Source organism: Cyprinodon tularosa, unplaced genomic scaffold, assembly GCF_016077235.1.
Source record: "Cyprinodon tularosa strain WSP-4 unplaced genomic scaffold, ASM1607723v1 ctg718, whole genome shotgun sequence".
Lineage (NCBI taxonomy): Eukaryota > Metazoa > Chordata > Actinopteri > Cyprinodontiformes > Cyprinodontidae > Cyprinodon > Cyprinodon tularosa.
In genome coordinates, this window is record NW_024039472.1 from 178,250 (window position 1) to 197,863 (window position 19,614).

The window sequence follows — 19,614 nt, forward strand, 5'->3', positions numbered from 1 at the left end:
ACCCAGACATTCATATTAGAGGTGACACATTGTTGGCCTTGCTGTAAAAGACAGAGAAGTGCATTGTTTTCACTGATGTTTTGATCATAAGGGCCTTCACGTACTGTTTATGTGCAGTGTTTGAAGCCCACCCAGAGACCCCCATCCCCCATATCGTGTTTTGATTTGTGGGTCAATGTGTCTTCAAGTAGCCTTCTCTTTTTCTACCGGGACAGATGTATGTAGATAAATGCTTGTGGCACTTGTTTGACAGCGGATGTATAGACTGAAAACTGAACTATCTCTCTTGTCGTTCTCTCTTGTTCCAACCTTTAATGGATTGTTCTACTTGGCTAACAGAGTATATAACTAGCTGTAAGAATATCAGTACGACACAAGGAGTTTGGTTTTGAAAGAAAAATCCTTTTGTGATTTAAACACTATGTAAGAAAGAAATTATAACCCTGGTTTTAAAAGATAAGTTTTATTTACCTAAAACTGTTTCACAGTTCTATCAGAGAGGTCAGTCCACAGCCCCAGAGACACGTAATGAAAGTAAAAACCCAGGAATCCAGTCTTATCACTCTCTGCAAACCTTGAGGGACCATAAAGTCAATTGTCCATGATGGCCAAAATGCTATCAGCAGGCTGAAATAAACCGTATGCTGGGTACATTACCTTTACTTGCTGAGGCAATCATGCTGATTGCCTCATTTTCTCAAGCGTGAAGCTTAGTGTGGAATGTAACGGCCTGAACGGTACATCCTGCTCGCAACGACAAACACTTTGGTAATAAAGTGCATAACCTGAACTCAACCGTATGGGCTTGATAAACTTTAAAAGGGAGGGCATTTTGAATGGTTAAATGAACTGTTAAAAAAAAAAAAACAGGTTCAAATCAGCTTTTTTTGATATCATTTTAGATTTCAGGTCAATTATTAACAGAAGCATATGAATGCAAAATAGAACTTTAGTCATTTTTTTTTATCATGTTGAGTTTTGTTTTATATTACACATTCTATTACTGTAGTTGCTTTTTAACTCTTGTCAAGAAAATACTGACATTTAATCTCTCTAAGTATTTCACCACCTCCTTAGGAATATTCATTCTGCTTGTTTCCTACCAAGAGACAAAGCATTTTGGAGTGGCCAAACTTCAAATTCCGGCTTCTTACAATAAGAGAAAAACAAAACAAGCCCCAAGCCATGATTTTTTTTTTGACGATTATGAAATTTCGTACACATGTATCACCCAACAGGATGCACAAAAAAGTCTCCTGAAGCTGTGGTCCAAACCATGCAGGATGTCTGTCATTTTGGATCAAAGACGTAATTTTGTCTTATAGACTCATGTTGTATCTTAGCGAAGGGTTTAGCCCCACCTTCTGAGAACGGGAGGTCTCATGTTTCACTGTTGGAAGCCGTTGCTTTTCTCTGTGCCCCATGTGGAATAGGAATAGGAATTGGGTACGGTGGTGTGCGGGTCGCTTGGCCACAATAAGCCAAGCAACACTGAGCTGAAAAGGCCTACCAATGTGCTTGTGGCTTTCATAACATTTTCATTCCTTTAGGTGCAGCAGTACCAATGTGCTTGTGGCGTTAATTCTGCATGTTTGCTACTAAGGTTGGTTGGAAGTAGTTACCAAAACCACCTGTCAGACAGGCCTTTTAATGAGAGGACTGCTGAAATGACATGTTTTCTCCGGCTGTATGGAGACCTACCTGTAGTCATGTTTGGAAATCTTTACAGTTGCAAAAGACTAGAACTGCATGACATATCAGCATTGATATCAGTATCTGCAAATATTGGTCATTTTTAAGCATACAGGTAAGATAAGTAAAGTTGGGCCAATAAAAAAACTGTTTCTCTTTCTTATATCAGTTTGTATTATTCCAGAAAGAGCAGAATGATAAACAGTAATCATTTTCTATTTACACATATCTTATACAGCATAGTCTAGCTTGCAGCATTATTGCTATCTTATAGAAAAAGCTAACATTTTCAAGTGATATTTTTCTTTGCTGAGTCTGTGTTTAAAATTGAGATTTACACTAAACAATTTTATTGATAACATTCGAATAATCAATGTTGTTATCAAAACATTGTTATCAGATGTTGACCACATTTAATCTCAAAAATAGTTTTGGCATTTTTCGATGTTTGTCATCAAAAAGAAAAGCAAAAACATTTTCCTGATTCCTCTGTGTCATCAGATCATCCCTGGAAGTTGAGTATTTTTTAGTAGCCAAATAGTTTACAGTCTCTCCTAAACAACAAATGAGCATACCAGCATTAGTGTCCCATTGTTTGTGAACTGGTTCTCAAGAAAACACTGTCATCAGGAGTAAGATCTGAGTTTATTAGCAGCTAAAACGGTATGTGACCAGTAAGATTCAAACAGTGAAGCTACGTAATTGGTGAGATGCCTTAACAAGGTCAACTTATAATGGAGTAGGATAGTCAGGCTAACATGCAGAGAATGTTGTTGGGACAACATATCAGTCACAGTAAAAACAAAACCAGATTGGAAAGATTGCAGTATATAGACACCATATTATGAAACCTCTGTAAGGTTAGAGGTGCTCTGAGATTTCTGCTTTTCTGTCGATTCATTTCGTGGCTAAGGCTTTCTCACAGACCCCAGAGAGCCAGGCTTGCCTAATAGAAGCTAAATCAGCATTATCCGATCAACTCAGCAGCAGTAATGGATCCATTGTGTTCATTTTGTCCATCTTAGCAGCTAAAACCTGTTTGTTACATAATGGTAAGAATTATTAGCACTCAAGCTTGTTTGTGGGTTAGCACCACGTGTTACAGTAAGAATTTACAGGAAATAAGTCGAAACATGGTGTAGATTATTACCCTCAAGTTACCATGTAGTAGTTAAAACTCCAGATTAGATATTTGTTCAGACTTGGACTTAGACAGCTTTTATTGTCCTTTTGTTTTGTACAGCTTTCATAAATTTCCATTCCTTTAGGTGCAGCAGTGATCAAATTTGAACAGTGTGGGAGAAAAAAAACATGGTGTAAAAGACACGTTGATATGGAAGTTTAGAGCATTAAATATGTACAGTTCATATATGCAGAATTTTGGTTTGTTTGTGGTATCAACCATTTTATCATCTAGATTAAATGCTTCAAAGTTTCTAGAATGATGCAAGTATAACTGATATAGTTCTTCTAAACATCCTTTTCCTGATTAGTTCGACTTGTTCCTAAAGTGCAAATTGATCTGGACAGGTAGAAGTTCCTAATGAGCTGGACATAACGGAATTTGCTTATATAACTGCCTTTGCTGTTCCTGTGTCTGGAGAGGTTTTGGCAGCCAAGCATGTGAAGATGAATGTGACGAAGAAAAGCATCAAATGGGAAGTGAGGTAGAGCTGGAGTTGAGATGAAATGCTTGTCGTGACTGAGAACTACTCAGATATTCCCAGAGAGGACTGGAGCTTGTATTAAAAAAAGCACTTCCACTTCCACACACATTTACTAGCACACTCTCCCAGACACACATACTGGCAGAATAGAATATGAGAACGTTGCAGCACTGACTGGATGTGTCCCAGCAGTTACTGCACTGATGCTTCCTGCAGCAAACAGGAGTGTACAGTCTGGACTCAAACAGCAGAAACAGAGAGGTGGAGAACAACGCTAGGTGGAAATTATAAAGACAGATATATGGCTAGAAATATAAATTGAGTCTAGGAAAGTCTAGCAGCGGGACAAGGTGGATCTGTCGTAGAAAACAGGTGTGGTAAGGTGCAGTATGTCTCAATCTATGAGGCTGCTGCTGCTGCAGAGGTCCTTCAGTGACCACATCAGGACTTCCACCACGAAAGCTCTAGATATGCTCAGCAAGCCTGCCAGAGAAAATCGACTTGCAGGTAAGAATATGGGCTCAGATAATGGGTGTATGTGCTTGGTGTGTCTGGGTTCTTTTCTGTATTCGTTATTCTCTGTAGAGTCTTTGATTTTTTTTAGGCAGCAACTTTAAATTAAAAATGCATTGTCATTGTAAGGAATTACAAGATCACTTCAAGTTTGTTTTTCATTTTGTTTTGTTTTTAAATCAACTGACAAGCAGCTATATGGATTTAGAGGCTTGTATCTTCATCAGAAGGGTTTGGATTCTAAAGATATTTTCAAGCCTATTTTAGGAACATTGTGATTCATTTTAGTTTATTTTCCCTGTCAGTGCCCCAGAAAAGTAGTATTGGCATTTTGCCTGTCACCAGTCTTCCTACAGATGCTTTAGGTGTGGTTTGTTCCATGTTTAACTTATGAACCAGATAGACATCCATTACACCAGACTACCCAACTCTATCTAGCTTGCCTCTTAATAATATATGTCTCCTAAGAGCAGCAGCTGGAGGACAGAGTTGCCACAGAGCCACAGAAATGCTTTTTATGTTGCCTCCAGATGGCAGAGATAAAACACATCAGGCACTCTGACAATCTTGAGGGGAGCTACAATCATCTTTTGGGGTTAGAGATGGCAGAAGTTTGATTACGATATCTAATTATCCTCCACATAAGCATAGGTGTTCATTAGTCTATTTTAAATACAGTGTTCAGAAGTTTCGTAATTAACCCAAACTGAGGCATCCTCATCAATATTTGAGCTATTTAAAATTAGTACACGCAGACAGTAAATATTTATGGGAATTCTTAATCCTGGAAGTTCAGGTGGGTGTCCCTCGTTTTTCTTTAAATTGTCGACAAATTAACCCCATGGACTTTAAAGATCTAATTTTACTTTACTTTTTATTTTTTTGATGTAGTTCATAAACTCATTGTCATGTATTTGTACCTCTATTGTTGTGATAATTCATTTATTTATTTTTCATAATGAACATATATATGAAGTAGGCTATATGGAAACGGTGTTACCTATTTCTTCTGGTTGTAACCAAATAGAGACTAAAACAAAAGTTGTTGGGTTACAGATGTTTAAATTTATTCTAGTACATTCCTAGGTCAGGATAGCCTGAAGTTGCAATGCCGAGACTTCTTAAACAACAGTGGAATAGGATTGCTCATCAAGTATTATGTCTCCATTCCATTTCATACAAACTTGTTATAAATTTGATGCATTTCCTCTTTTATTTCATACCAATAAACAAATAATTTGACCTTTCATTCATTCATTCATTCATTCATTCATTCATTCATTCATTCATTCATTCATTCATTCATTCATTCATTCGTTCATTCATTCATTCATTCATTCATTCATTTAAAATGCTCAAACTTTATATATTTTTCCATGTGCTTTGTTTCCATTTAGGACCCCTATCAATAGCTGAAATTAGACCTAATGAGATTTAATCTCATTGGTGTCTATAGAATCTCTCCAGATTGAATAAAAATCCTGACAGATTGAGCAATCATCTTCTCTCTACATAAGGTGTAGGTGTACACCTACACCTTATGGACAAAGGACATTCTTTGGAGGACCAGAATGTCCATATTCTGGATAAAGAAAATAGGTGGTTTGAGAGGGGCGTGAAGGAAGCCATCTATGTTAAGAGAGAAAAACCAACTTTAAACAGAGGTGGTGGACTCAGATTCCAGCTTCCAAAAACATACAATTCAATCATAGACATGATCCCTTCCAGATATCACCACACCCCCCACCCCATCACAGAGGAACGAGGGACCTACCCGCCCCAGCCGGTGAACAATACCTCCTTAACGACCAACCCTTAACAATCATAGACAGGTTTCAGGTATTACAGGAGACAATCCCCCCCTTAATGGCTATCCCCCCTTTAACGACCGACCCCTAGAATCATAGACAGGTTCAGATATTACAGGCTAACGATGGAACTAACGACCCATTCATCGGTTACCATTGCATGTTTCCAAGCGATACAAGGCGTTGTCTATATAAGACTCAAACTCACTGCGGATCCAGACATTTGAATTGAGAAAGCTTCCTGGAGAGGTGGCGAAACGTCTTCAAATCTTGAAAACCAAGTCCAGTGGATATTTTTCGAATTTTTACGGAATGACTATGACCTGGATGACTGAGAACCTTCATCAGCATATTCACTAAAAGGTGTAATTAGAAAGCTGACTGATTCATCATACAATTGTCCTTGTTGTGTCTCTCTCTCTTTTTTTTCTAACATTGCACAGCTTTGTCTGCAAATGTTTAACTGACAACTTTCTTGTAGGGAAGGGGTGTGGGCCAATGCAAATCTAGTACAAAGTAATGTTTACATCCAGATTGTTTGTTTAAATTGTAACGATTTAATCCAGTCTATTACCATGCACCAACACTACAGAAAATTGTATAATTGTGAGTTTAATATGTGTGATGATAGCCAATATGGCTAATTTATACATAGAACTACTGCAGATCCCCACTAATCCCACATTATCTGTTAAAAACTGGAGCACACAGTTAAACTTGGGTGGTACAGGACAGAATGTTTTTATTAAAAGCAAAGGTGTGAACCAACTGAGTGATAGAAGGAAAAGAACAGATGGCTAGTTTTGATTATTCACATGTAGCAACACTCAGTACAAAGTGTTCAGAAAATTCTTGCGCAATTGTGTCAGCAACACTTAGCTTTAATGCCCTCTGTGCCACTTGTGCTGACAACCTCCCCCCCACTTGGCACTCAGCATGAATTAAAAACCACTTTTGTGACCTGGACATTGTGTAACAGTCTCTGTTTAAGCTGGTAATTAGGGAAAGATAATCGGATGGACTCCAATCAAGAAATTGAACTAATTTCAAGAATTTCATTCTACCTTTTTCATATTTTAATCTCAATGTTTCAGGATTAAAAATGTTACAGCAATGAGTTTTTAATTATTCTTTCTTAAATCTCACCTGGTTAAATAGTTGTTAACACAAATAGGACCTTAAGCTTGGCTCTGCTGTGTGGTTTTAGGCAACATATTAATTACAGACAAAGCATTAGAATGGTTAAAAAGGTGACATTAAATGAAAAAAATCGATCAGCATTCTAATTTTACCTCCCAAGTTGGTTTAATCACCAAAAATAGAGACGTGTGGGGCCACATTTCCTTCCTCCGAATAGTGAGAACAGTGACCTTTTGTATGGCCCGAAACATCACTGTTTTTGGTGAAAACCAACTGGGAAGGTATAATTAGTGTATAATTACCACCTAGTCTCAACCTTTTAGGATTGTGCATTATTTTGCACCTTTTTCAAAAATGCTACCAGGATTTTTACACACAACCCTTTCAAGGGTTTACAGATAAATATCCAAAAGGAAATAATATCCAGTTAGTGGCAGCTGTTTCAGGTTGTTTTTAATGGAATACTGGGATGATAAATATGACTTTAGCATACTTTGGGAAAGCTATTACTTAATTAGCATTGTTTTAAAATCACACCAGCAGTCTAACTAACCTCTTACACCCTAAGGGGGTATAAATAAATTTCTGCCTGACAAAAACACACAAAAGTAAATAACTTATAGCCTCAAAGCTATTAGATTTAAGAAGAAACTTTTGATACGTCTGTAAAGGTAAGATGTCATAGAATGGTTTTCTGGTGTCAGCACCATTGTAGCTTTGACCCTGCCTGAAATATTAGGGACAAAATACAAAATATTTTGCATTTTTTGAACCTCGCCAAAATTTTCTTTGAAATAAACATTGCAAACCACTACCAAAATATTATTTATAGCACAAAAAAGTAGTACAGACTTTCAAATCTAAATGTTGTGTAAAAATATACCAAATTTGGACTCAATCAGATGAATCATATTTATTTTAGAATGGTATTAGTGAGAAATTTCTTAGGCGGAGAGGCCATTTTGGCACATTTATCCATAAATGTCACCAAACTGTGCCAAATATGTTTTTTACATCAATACTGGGGGTTTGGTAAAATTACGAGGTCACGTAGCAGCTGGACCCGCCGGTGGGTCCGTAGGGTTCAAGGGGCTAATGTGACTGACAATGATCATCTCTTCTATAACCCAGTGTACCATTCTTCTGGCCATTTTTCCAGCAGATGCCTCAAATTTCAAACAGATTTATTCTAAACAACACAAAGATTGTTAACCATCATGGTCAGCAGATCTAATAAAGAACATTTAAGCTTTAGGAAACAGGGGACTTGTATTGCAGATGTGCATTTACTAATAATTCAAGAGCAGGAAGTGGAAGTAGAAGTGGAGAGCATTGTTTAGATCAGTTCATGTAGAACACATCTACTATCCGGCCTCCATCTCGAAGAGCAAGTGCATTCGGAGCACCCTCACTCACTCCATCCTCAGCCATCTGGGCTACCATTTAAACAGTTTCCTCTTTCATCAGCAGTTGTAAACTATTCTCCATTTATCACTAAAGATTATTCTTTTTCCCATCTGACAAATGATTCCTGAGGCAAAAAAGTTCACGGCGGATGTGCAAGAAGATAATCACAAGAGCTCATTAATCTAATAAATTTCCTGAAGTCATTTTAAGTAGATAAAAAAAAAAAAAAAAAACATTTTTATCCAGCTGTCTTTTTATATTTCCACAGTCAAGATAATAGGGACATTTTTCCAGGATGTTTTTAGGAACAGGTAGTTCCTTTTTAACTTAATAACAAGACAACCCAAGTCTTGACATGTCTGCCTTCAACCAACATCCTGTGGATTACTGTAGCAGTGTGATGTCATCTAACAGTCTGACGCATCTCAAAATGAAATGATTCAGCATTAGAAGCTCTAAACCAGGAGCTTAAACACAGAGCTTGTTATGGATTCATTTTGAAGAGACACTATTGAAGGTCATTTAGAGCAGGAAAGACTAGTTTCATAAAAGCTGTTTTGATTAAACATACTTGAGGACCAATGACCACTTGCATATGAATGTATTATTGTTGAGTTGCAACCAGGCTTTTGTGTATAGGTCAGGAGGAGGCCAGTGGACATGTTCCGGTCCACTCACACCCTGCTTCTGTTAAACCACACAAATGTTATGGGTCTATTGGTTCCCCGCAGGACTATACAAGGACCCAGCAGGATCATTTCATGGCTGAAGAGGGCCAAGAGAGGAAGTCAAAAAGGGCACAACAGTGTGACATCAGCAGAGGGCTGAGTGAAAGAAAGACACAGCAAGCAACTATGTGACAAATTAGCTGAAAAAAAGATGATTTCACAGCAAGACTTTAAAGTTTAATCAATGCTTTAGTTTGACAAGAGCGATGTGGTGATTTTATCAGCCCAAATTATACAGTAGTTATTAGAAATGATTTAATAATAATAATTGAACTTTATTGATCTAACATTGGAGAAATTTAACCTCTGCATTTAACGCATCCCCTTGGGGAGCAGTGGACTGCCATCGAGGGGCGCCTGGGGAGCAGTGTGGGGTTAAGGGTCTTTGCTCAGATTCCCAGAGTTGCAGTCGGTGGGAGTGGGGCTCAAACTCAGAACCTCAGGATTCCAAGCTCTATGCCCTAACCTAGGCCGCCACTCCCCACTCGCCACCTTAGGAGGCCTCCTCAGTGGTCGTTAAGTGATACATTTCTCAATTTAGTTTAGCTTATTTATACAGCGTCAACTTACAACATGCAATCTCAAGGCACTTTACATAGAACATTTTATCAAATCATGCAAAGAAATTGGTCTTTTTTTTTTACATTGAGTAAAATGTAAAAAAGGTTACATTGAGTCATTGACTTAAAAGTACAGTATATGCTCCCCCTGGATTAGAATACAACAGAATAGGATAGAATAGAATAAAATAGAATAGATCACAACTTGATTGTCATTACACTGTCACAAGTACAGGCAACGAAATGTAGTTTGTATCTATCAGAAGTGCTATACATATAAATATTTATTTAAATACGCACGGAGAATGTATGTATTGACTATAAATGGTTATTTATATATATATATATATATATATATATATATATATATATATATATATATATATATATATATATATATATATATATATATATATATATATATATATATATATATATATATATATATATATATATATATATATATATATATATATACTACCATTCAGAAGTTTGCGATCACCCAAACAATTTTATGTTTTCCTGAAAAGTCACACTTATTCACCACCATACGTTGTGAAGTGAATACAAAATAGGGTCAAGACATTGACAAGGATAGAAATAATGATTTGTATTTGAAATAAGATTTTTTTAAACATCAAACTTTGCTTCGTCAAATAATCCTCCATTTGCAGCAATTACGGCATTGCAGACCTTTGGCATCCTAGCTGTTAATTTTTTGAGGTAATCTGGAGAAATTGTACCCCACGCTTCCAGAAGCAGCTCCCACGAGTTGGATTGGTTGGATGGGCACTTCTTGCGTACCATTCGGTCAAGCTGCTCCAGCAGCTCAATTGGGTTCAGATCTGGTGACTGCTCAGGCCATATATATATATGTATATATATATATTTATTAGCAACAATGACAGATGATAGCAGATAAAAGATTTACAGATTATATATACACTCACCGGCCACTTTTTTAGGTACACCTGTCCAACTGCTCGTTAAAACTTAATTTCTAAGAAGCCAATCACATGGCGGCAACTCAGTGCATTTAGACATGTAGACATGGTCAAGACAATCTCCTGCAGTTCAAACCGAGCATCACTATGGGGAAGAAAGGTGATTTGAGTGACTTTGAACGTGGCATGATTGTTGGTGCCAGAAGGGCTGGTATTTCAGAAACTGCTGATCTACTGGGATTTTCACGCACAACCATCTCTAGGGTTTACAGAGAATGGTCCGAAAAAGAAAAAACATCCAGTGAGCGGCAGTTCTGTGGGCAGAAATGCCTTGTTGATGCCAGAGGTCAGAGGAGAATGGCCAGACTGGTTCGAGCTGATAGAAGGGCAACAGTGACTCAAATAACCACCCGTTACAACCAAGGTGGGCAGAAGAGCATCTCTGAACACACAGTACGTCGAACTTTGAGGCAGATGGGCTACAGCAGCAGAAGACCACACCGGGTGCCACTCCTTTCAGCTAAGAACAGAAAACTGAGGCTACAATTTTCACAAGCTCATCGAAATTGGACAATAGAAGATTGGAAAAACGTTGCCTGGTCTGATGAGTCTCGATTTCTGCTGCGACATTCGGATGGTAGGGTCAGAATTTGGCGTCTACAACATGAAAGCATGGATCCATCCTGCCTTGTATCAACGGTTCAGGCTGGTGGTGGTGGTATGGTGCGGGGAATATTTTCTTGGCACTCTTTGGGCCCCTTGGTACCAATTGAGCATCGTTGCAACGCCACAGCCTACCTGAGTATTGTTGCTGACCATGTCCATCCCTTTATGACCACAATATACCCAACTTCTGATGGCTACTTTCAGCAGGATAATGCGCCATGTCATAAAGCTGGAATCATCTCAGACTGGTTTCTTGAACATGACAATGAGTTCACTGTACTCAAATGGCCTCCACAGTCACCAGATCTCAATCCAATAGAGCATCTTTGGGATGTGGTGGAACGGGAGATTCGCATCATGGATGTGCAGCCGACAAATCTGCGGCAACTGTGTGATGCCATCATGTCAATATGGACCAAACTCCCTGAGGAATGCTTCCAGCACCTTGTTGAATCTATGCCATGAAGAATTGAGGCAGTTCTGAAGGCAAAATGGGGTCCAACCCGTTACTAGCATGGGGTACCTAATAAAGTGGCCGGTGAGTGTAGCTATAGTTAAGAAGTGCGTGTAAGTCACGTTGGATCCATGCATGTAGCGTGTGTTGACAGTAGATTTTTTTTTTTGTGATGTTTGAATGGCTCTACAGCAATCCCTCACATTGAGCATGCAAGCAGTGCCAGTGAAGAAGAAAGACTTCCTTTTAACAGTAAGAAGCCTCTGGTACAATGAGGCTCAGTGTGATCTGCCTTCTGCTGAGAATACATCTCCAGTCTACCGCATCATCACATTTTACATCATACACCTTAGCAGATGATTAGGCGTCCATGGCTCCATCCTTATCAAAATATTACATTTTGTTCTTAGCTGAAGGACACCGCTCTCATTCCATTCTCAAATATTTGCCATGTGCAGAATAAAGATTATAACTGTATATCTGGACAGAGGAACCGTCTTAACCAGATAAACTATTGTGGAAAACATCAGTTCTGACACGCAACAGGCAGCCAATACCAAGGTGTAATAAACTCAAACATCTTCAATGATAATTATCCTAACATTCTCCCTGAAAAGGTGACGTTTTCAATGTCACCTTTACACAAACCCATTAACGTCTGCTCATGATCAGGACATTAATCACAGAAGAAAACTTTAAGCGCTGTGTCTTTCAACATCATAGAATCATGGAATAAACAATCAACAGTCCCCCTGATGATGTAGCATTACTCAGGGATCAAAAGTATTCACAATCAAAACTTCAGAGAACATTCCTGCAATTAAGGTTGATGTGAAATCTTTTATAACTCTGAGATTGTGAAGGTAATTAAAACATTTGTAAAACTTGCTACTAGGCAGAATGGGTCGTGTTCCAAAGTGAATTCCTACTTCTTAAAACCACTCAAGCTGAAACCACTATAAATATTCCAGAAGGCTGTTTTGCAGATACTTTGCCATCACATTTGGTTCTTGTTAAAATTAATCAGATCCTCATGCGGCATCTTTTCCTTATTAAAGCATATCAACTCCCACAACCGCATGTTCAGCCTGTTTTGTACAATTGATTGTCACTGTAATTAGATAAGCACTGTTACCTCACACTTCCCTGATGGTTCTGATTTGTGCTCATTCTTCTTGTCCTTTTGAAAGCTTTCTGTGACTCACTCTTCAGAGACGCCTGTGTAGTTTTTTTGCAGGGCACCAGCTTCCCAGTTGCAAGGTCATGTTTTAGAATGCTTTGACATTTAGGCTAAATATAGTACTCCTCTTTATTATTTTACCAACTGTTCCACTGGGCCTCACATCCCCATCATGAGATTTTAAGAAAAGTAGGCCAAGAGCATCCCTCTCTTATCTGTCGACCCAGTCTATGCCAGAGATTTTATTGAAGCCCTTGTGCGTCTCATGAGGAAATTGCTCAATGTTGAAGGAAAAGAGTGTGCAAAAAATTGTTTGGACTACACTAAAAAGGCATTAATAGTTTATTAGCATGAATATCTAGCATATTACTATAACTAGCTATTATAGGTATAGTGGAGGATGTTTTTTTTCCGGCTGGATCATCAAAATAAGTGGTCAACCTAATTGTCAATCATTTTGGTGATACGTTTACGTAAGGGCCATCCTACGTGCTCGTCCCCATTTTCACTAACCAGTGGTGAGTCTGACATAGTGGAAAATTGCAGATCTTTCGGAAAGTAGGCTTGTATGACCGATGCAAACAGCAACTTTTAAACACAGCGTGCACAAGGAGAAATGGACTAATGCATGTTCTCACCAACATTTAAATGGCGTTCCTTCCTGGGAGCAGGTACAGGGTTGTGCATGTGCATTTTTTTTTTGGGGGGGGGGGGGGTATAGAAATGTAACACCACTATTAGGTTGGAAAGGCTGCTCTATTAAGTGAATGTCTACATACTTCCCGATGTGAACAAAACTTCAAAGCTTATTTTTCCCTTTTTGTTTTTGAAATATTGAAATATATGGTTATGTTTCAGGGCTGCATGGTGAGGCAGTGGGTAGTGCTGTTGCCTTGCAGGAAGAGGGTTGTGGGTTCGATTCCTGGCCCCATGTTTTTTCTGTGCATCCATGGGTTCTCTCCGGGTACTCCGGCTTCCTCCCACAGTCCAAAAACATGACAGTTGGATTAATTAGCTTCTCTAAATTGTCCTTAGGTGTGAGTGTGTGTGTGCATGGTTGATTTTATTTGAGCTACAACTGGGGACAGTGCATTGTCAAATATCACCCATTGTGGAGAGCTATACGTCCAAAGTGGTCCAAATGGGGACATTCGACAGGTAAAGTTCTCTTCTTTGAGTTGGTTAGGGTTAGGGTTAGGTCTAGATATATTTTGGTAATAGTTTGGGTGTCTTTGTGTGTCTCTGTGTTTCCCTGCAACAGACTGGCAACCTGTCCAGGGTGTACCCCGCCTCTCGCCCATAGACTGCCGGAGATAGGCACCAGCCCCAAGCGACCCTGACAAATACTAAGCAGGAAATAATGGAATGATGATTATGCTTCATTATTTATGTACTTAACCAAAAGCACCTTTGTAAAATCTTTTACTTGTATTAAATCAACGTTTAGCTGTATTTTTTGAGAAAATCACAATGAAATCTAAACCTTAGGTTCCTTTTTTATGCTATATGAACCTTTCCAACCCTGTTAGAGTTTGATACACAACATCTTTTAAGTTTAGATGTGTTCTACCAGCGGAAGCCAAATCACAGATCAAATCTGATGAAAGGAAATTTTGAAAAATTGCTGCACAATTAGTGAATAACATTTAAAAACTGTTACCTGCAAAATGTGATGTTTTAAAAAAATCCTGTCCTTCAATCACCTGTGACTCTTTAAACTCGTAATGCTATTAATGGCATGTTATCTCTTATTATCTATCACTTCAATACAGTACATCTTTTAACCAAAATGTAGATTTTTACTGGTGGTGTTTTAGTTTGACAGGTAGGCAAAACTCTGGAGATATTTATGTCTGAGTTCAAGTCCTTCAGCTCTGCTCCTGTTGGGTGATTTAAAGCCCTCTTGTGTCTGTCTCACAAGGCCACTTGTTTCAAAGACTCAGGAATGTTTTGCTAAACTCAGTGACTCCAAAAATCTTGAGCCAAACTTGTTTGCTTTGCTTGCTGTACAGCTCTCCCTCTCCTCCTGTCTTTCCCCACTTTCTCCTAGTTGAGACACAGATTTGCTTTTTGACTTATTACCGAAGAGATGTGTCTAATTCTTATTGGTCTAATTGATCAAGGTTTAATTTGTGTGTTCAGCTGAAGAGAAAGTGGAAGATTGTTTTGAGTAAGCAAAGCTCTATGAGCCAAATATTTCATTTTTGAAACAGTTCTCATAAGAATATGTTTAGCCTTATAATGATCTAAATGCTTTTGCAGGTCTAGTACTCAACTTTAATGTGTCTAAGATGCTGGAAAGCAAAGTTAATCTAAAAATGTACCAAACATTTCCACACAATTATATTTGCTTAAGATTTTACTTTTTCATGTCAGTTGTTTCATGTTAGATCTGACCAAAAGGTGACACATTTGTGGGGTGTATATTCTTTTTTCTGTGCCTAATAATTGTCTAAATAAAGCATATAGCTGTAGATTTAGTCTTTTTTTCATAAACAAAAACTTCAATAGTGCCCTTTTTATGTGTTTCTAACTAAAGAAGGATGTTGTACACTTTTCAGCAAGTAGTCCTCTTGACTTCCTCTTGTTTAATTTGCTGTGCTCGCTTCACTTGTTCAGTCCCCCTCACTTGACTTGCTCAGCGACCCAAACAGCAGACTAAGAACCTGACCAGAACAAGGAATCTCTTCATTTCAAGAGGCAGCTAACGTGCACTAATGGAGAGTTGGTTCCTTGAGTGCTAACATTCACAGAAATTCTGATTTTGCATTCCAAGAATGCTGTTTCCAAATATTTGTCTAAATTATGGACTTCTCTCCTACCGCAGCAATCAGTTCATGCTAAACCTTTTTTCCAGTATACTTAGAAGCCCCTTGCTTTATCCGTCAGCAGGAAAGCATGCGAGCTGTGTGGAGAGGTGCTTCTTTGTTGACATAGACAGAACTGTCTTTATTAGTCTGAATCACTGTGAAGAAGCTGCGTCACCAGCTTTAATCAATACTGCAGGGCTGCTTTTATTAGAGGAAAGTCATCCTTTGTTGACAAAGGCCCCCGGAAGGGATGAAGCACATGAGGGAGGGATGAGGAGCTAACAGTTATAAAGAACATGGTATGCTGAACTGAAGGAAAATGTGTTAAAGTGAATACAAGTTTTTGTGTGATTTATTTTACCTGGAGGCTGTGTGGCGAATTTGTTTCTTGTTAAAGGCAGTACTAGAATTTGTTTTTATAGGAAATCAATATGCATAAAGATAGCTTTTTACTTCAGAGAAAAAAATCTCAGAAAAAGTAGTCCTCACAGATCATGTTCTTATAAATTATCTGAATGTATAGAATTTTTGTTTTTAGTTTTACGATTCACGTTATAAAACATTAACTTTCAGTTTATGTTTTATAACGTGAGAAATGAGTGGGCACATATGTGTACATTTAAGCATTTTCAAATGTTTGGGCGGCACAGTTGTGGGACCTCAGTGGGAGATCAGGGGGAAGTAATAAAAATCAAAGGAACATAGGCTTATGTTTACATGGACTGCACACAGTAATGACATTGTAAACATATTTCTACAATTATGAATTGTTCTTCACTTATGTTTTTATGTGACCTGTTTGGCAATGTAGCACTGTGGCATTGTCCTCTGGGAGATGAAAGAAAGAAAGAAAGAAAGAAAGAAAGAAAGAAAGAAAGAAAGAAAGAAAGAAAGAAAGAAAGAAAGAAAGAAAGAAAGAAAGAAAGAAAGAAAGAAAGAAAGAAAGAAAGAAAGAAAGAAAGAAAGAAAGAAAGAAAGAAAGAAAGAAAGAAAGAAAGAAAGAAAGATCTATATGCATGTGGATATATATGTTAGTAGATATTTTATTGACTGGGGGATATTTTAAAAGCAATGTAAACAGAAAAAAAGTGAAAAGGAAAGGAAGAGAGGCGAGTAAAAGTTAGGAAGGAGACAAGAATAGAGGATAGAAAGAGGCGTGAAGTGACTACAAGTCCGCTTTTATACATGTAGGGAGAGTGAGAGAGAAAATAACAAAGAACAAACAGGTAAAGTGTCTCAGGGACAAACAACTAACCTATATATAAGCAAAATATCACTAAAAAGATAAGCAGTACTACTTAAAAGATGTATCTTGTGGCAGCCCCATTTGGAAATATATTTTAAGTTTGTTTGTCTGTAAACACCTTTATCTAAACACCTGTGTGTGTGTGTGTGTGTGTGTGTGTGTGTGTGTGTGTGTGTGTGTGTGTGTGTGTGTGTGTGTGTGTGTGTGTGTGTGTGTGTGTGTGTGTGTGTGTGTGTGTGTGGGGGTTTGTAGTTGTTTTTCCTACAAGGCGAGGACAGATTTTTCCTATACTGCCACATCATGGGGACCAGCCATTCTTCAGGTTGGCTGGTAACACTAAGGTGTGAATTGAGTTCTGCTTAGGGTTAGGTATGTACCTGTAATGGTTAGTTCATGGTAAGGGTAACGGTTAGGCTGTCTAACTAACCCACAAATGAATGGAGGTCAGTGGAAAATCCATACTGGAATAGTGAAACCCTACAGGTGTGGGTATGTGTGCAGTTTTAAATATATCAAAAAAATGTTCAGCAGTGGTTGTGAGAAGCCAAGAAACCTCCACGCTTTTGCATTGTTATTGATAGTATATACACCAGTTATTGTTTTGTGGTATTTTATAGAAAGATTAACACACAAGTAGTTTATGGTGAAAGAAAATAATAATTAAATAAATTAATAAATGTTTCAGAGACAATACTTTAAGGAATCACCTTTAGCTGCATTACAACTGTGAGGCGTATGATTTTTTTTCCACACATGGGCACTAACATCCAGTTAAAGACATCATTCATTTTAATATTTGTATCTTAAAGTTTTTACTTGAGATAGCAATTGATTAATTAATTAATTAATTAATTAATTCATTCATTCATTCATTCATTCATTCATTCATTCATTCATTCATTCATTCATTCATTCAAATATCTACCACATTTACACATCTGGAGACCTCTTGTTCTTGCTACAAGCTTTAACTTTGTCACAGTTATGGGAGAGCATTGTTGAACACCTGTTTTTAAGTCTTCTGGAAAATGATTCTTATTTTGTTTTCTAGCCTTTGACTGGGCCATTCCAACACATAAATATTTTTTGATCTAAACCAGTAGTTCCCAAGCCTGTTCTTCAAACACCAGTGCCCTGCATGTTTTAGATGTCTCTCTGTTGGAACACATCTGATTCAAATGATCGCATGACCTCCTCAGCAGCTTCAAGCGCTTCAGAAGACCCTCAGTCATTCTTTTATAGAAGTCAGGTGTGTGGCAGTGAGAAAAAAAAAAAATCTAAAATATGTGGGGCAGTGGAACATGAGGACCACGAATAAAAACTACTGATCAAACCATGCAATTATAGCCATGCCAAACAAAAACCTTCTTATGACTTAGAAAAGATGCAAATTGAACGGTCCACCCCTTAGTAATGGGGAGTTGTTGAGGTCATTGTTGGCATGAAAAACCTGATACTGGTCCGTGCCTCTGTAAAGGGGAATCGTTAGGGTTGTTGTTGGCCTGGCTAAACAGGTGAGATTTTTTGATCCCTTGCATGGTAAAGATGATTGAGATGATGGCAGAAAGGAATCAACTCTATCCCTACGTTATAAGTTTTTGAGAGCTGAAATCTGAGTCCACCCACTCTGTTTAAAGTTGTTTTTTCTCTCTTAACATAAATGACTTCCTTCAACATCTCGCCTGTTTAGCCAGGCCAAAACAACGATCCTAAAGACTCCTCTATAAAGAGGCATGGGCCAGTATCCGATTTTTCAGACGAACAACAACCTCAACAACTCCCCGTTACTGAGGGGTGGACCTGTTTTTCAGTTACATTGGCATGTTTTCTAAGCCATAATAAGGCTTTTGTTTGGGCCACTCTATAAGTCTGGAACTCAACTCTACTCAAGACATTTTGAATTGAGAAAGCTTTCTGGGTGGAAAGCAAAATGTCTTCAAACTTCGTACCAAGTCCAGTGGTTTGTTTTTATTAACTTTTTTTGGAATGACTATGACCTGGATGACTGAGAGTCTTCACCAGTATTGCAGCCATGGCTGTATATTGAGGGGATGCTGTCATATTGGAAGGTGTAAATACCTAATACAATTTGGTAAACTGCCTTTATTCACGTGTTTTCTGAATCCTCATGGGTTCCGCCAAATTGCAAATGGGGACCTGTCATGGCCTTTTTAATTACTTACCTTCTCTAACTCTTCCAGGTTTTTGCATGGCCTTGTCCCTACAACAGATTTCCCCCGCCTTAGCTAGAGATGTGTACAGCTCCAGGGGCCTCTCGGCTGCTTCTCTGATTAATGCTCTCCTTGCACCCCTGTCACTTTAGGTCGACGGTCATGCCTTGGTGGGATTGCAGTAATGCTAGGCTCTTTTCATTATCAGGTGATGGATTTTACCACTTTCTGTGGGATGTTCAAGGTTTAGGATAGTGTTTTAGAATCTAACCCTGCCATTCACAACTTTATCCCTGACATGTCAGCTGTGTTCCCAGTCTTCATAAGTTTGTTGATTCATCTTCTTTAACAAACCTCTGGGGCTTTCACATAACGTCTTGATTTATGCAAAGGTTAAACTACAGACAGGTAGAATCTCTTTACTAAATAAGGTGACATCTGAAGGTTATTGGTTGCATTGTCTTTTATAGGAATGTACAGGGGAATACTAATGTAAACCACACTTTTCAAAAAGATTTTTTACTTTTCCCCTTAACTACAAAGTTATGCAACATGTCAATGTCACAACCCCCAATTAATTACATTAGAGTTTGAGGCTGTAACTTGAATAATTGTGAGAAAGTAAAGG

The 19,614-nt window shown here is 38.2% G+C and overlaps 1 protein-coding gene across 2 annotated transcripts in view; it reads left to right on the forward strand.

The window, feature by feature from the left end:
- dlc1 (DLC1 Rho GTPase activating protein) overlaps positions 1-19,614 on the forward strand; it is a 78,698-nt gene that overhangs the window by 10,825 nt on the left and 48,259 nt on the right. Inside the window, exon 1 of one of the 2 annotated variants that reach the window (XM_038269040.1) lies at positions 3,703-3,866. The exons of the other annotated variant lie outside the window; for it this stretch is intronic. Coding sequence (XP_038124968.1) covers positions 3,749-3,866 — 118 coding nt within the window. The 5' untranslated portion in view covers positions 3,703-3,748. Of the gene's footprint in view, positions 1-3,702; positions 3,867-19,614 lie in introns of those variants that run through there. 2 annotated transcript variants of the gene reach the window in all.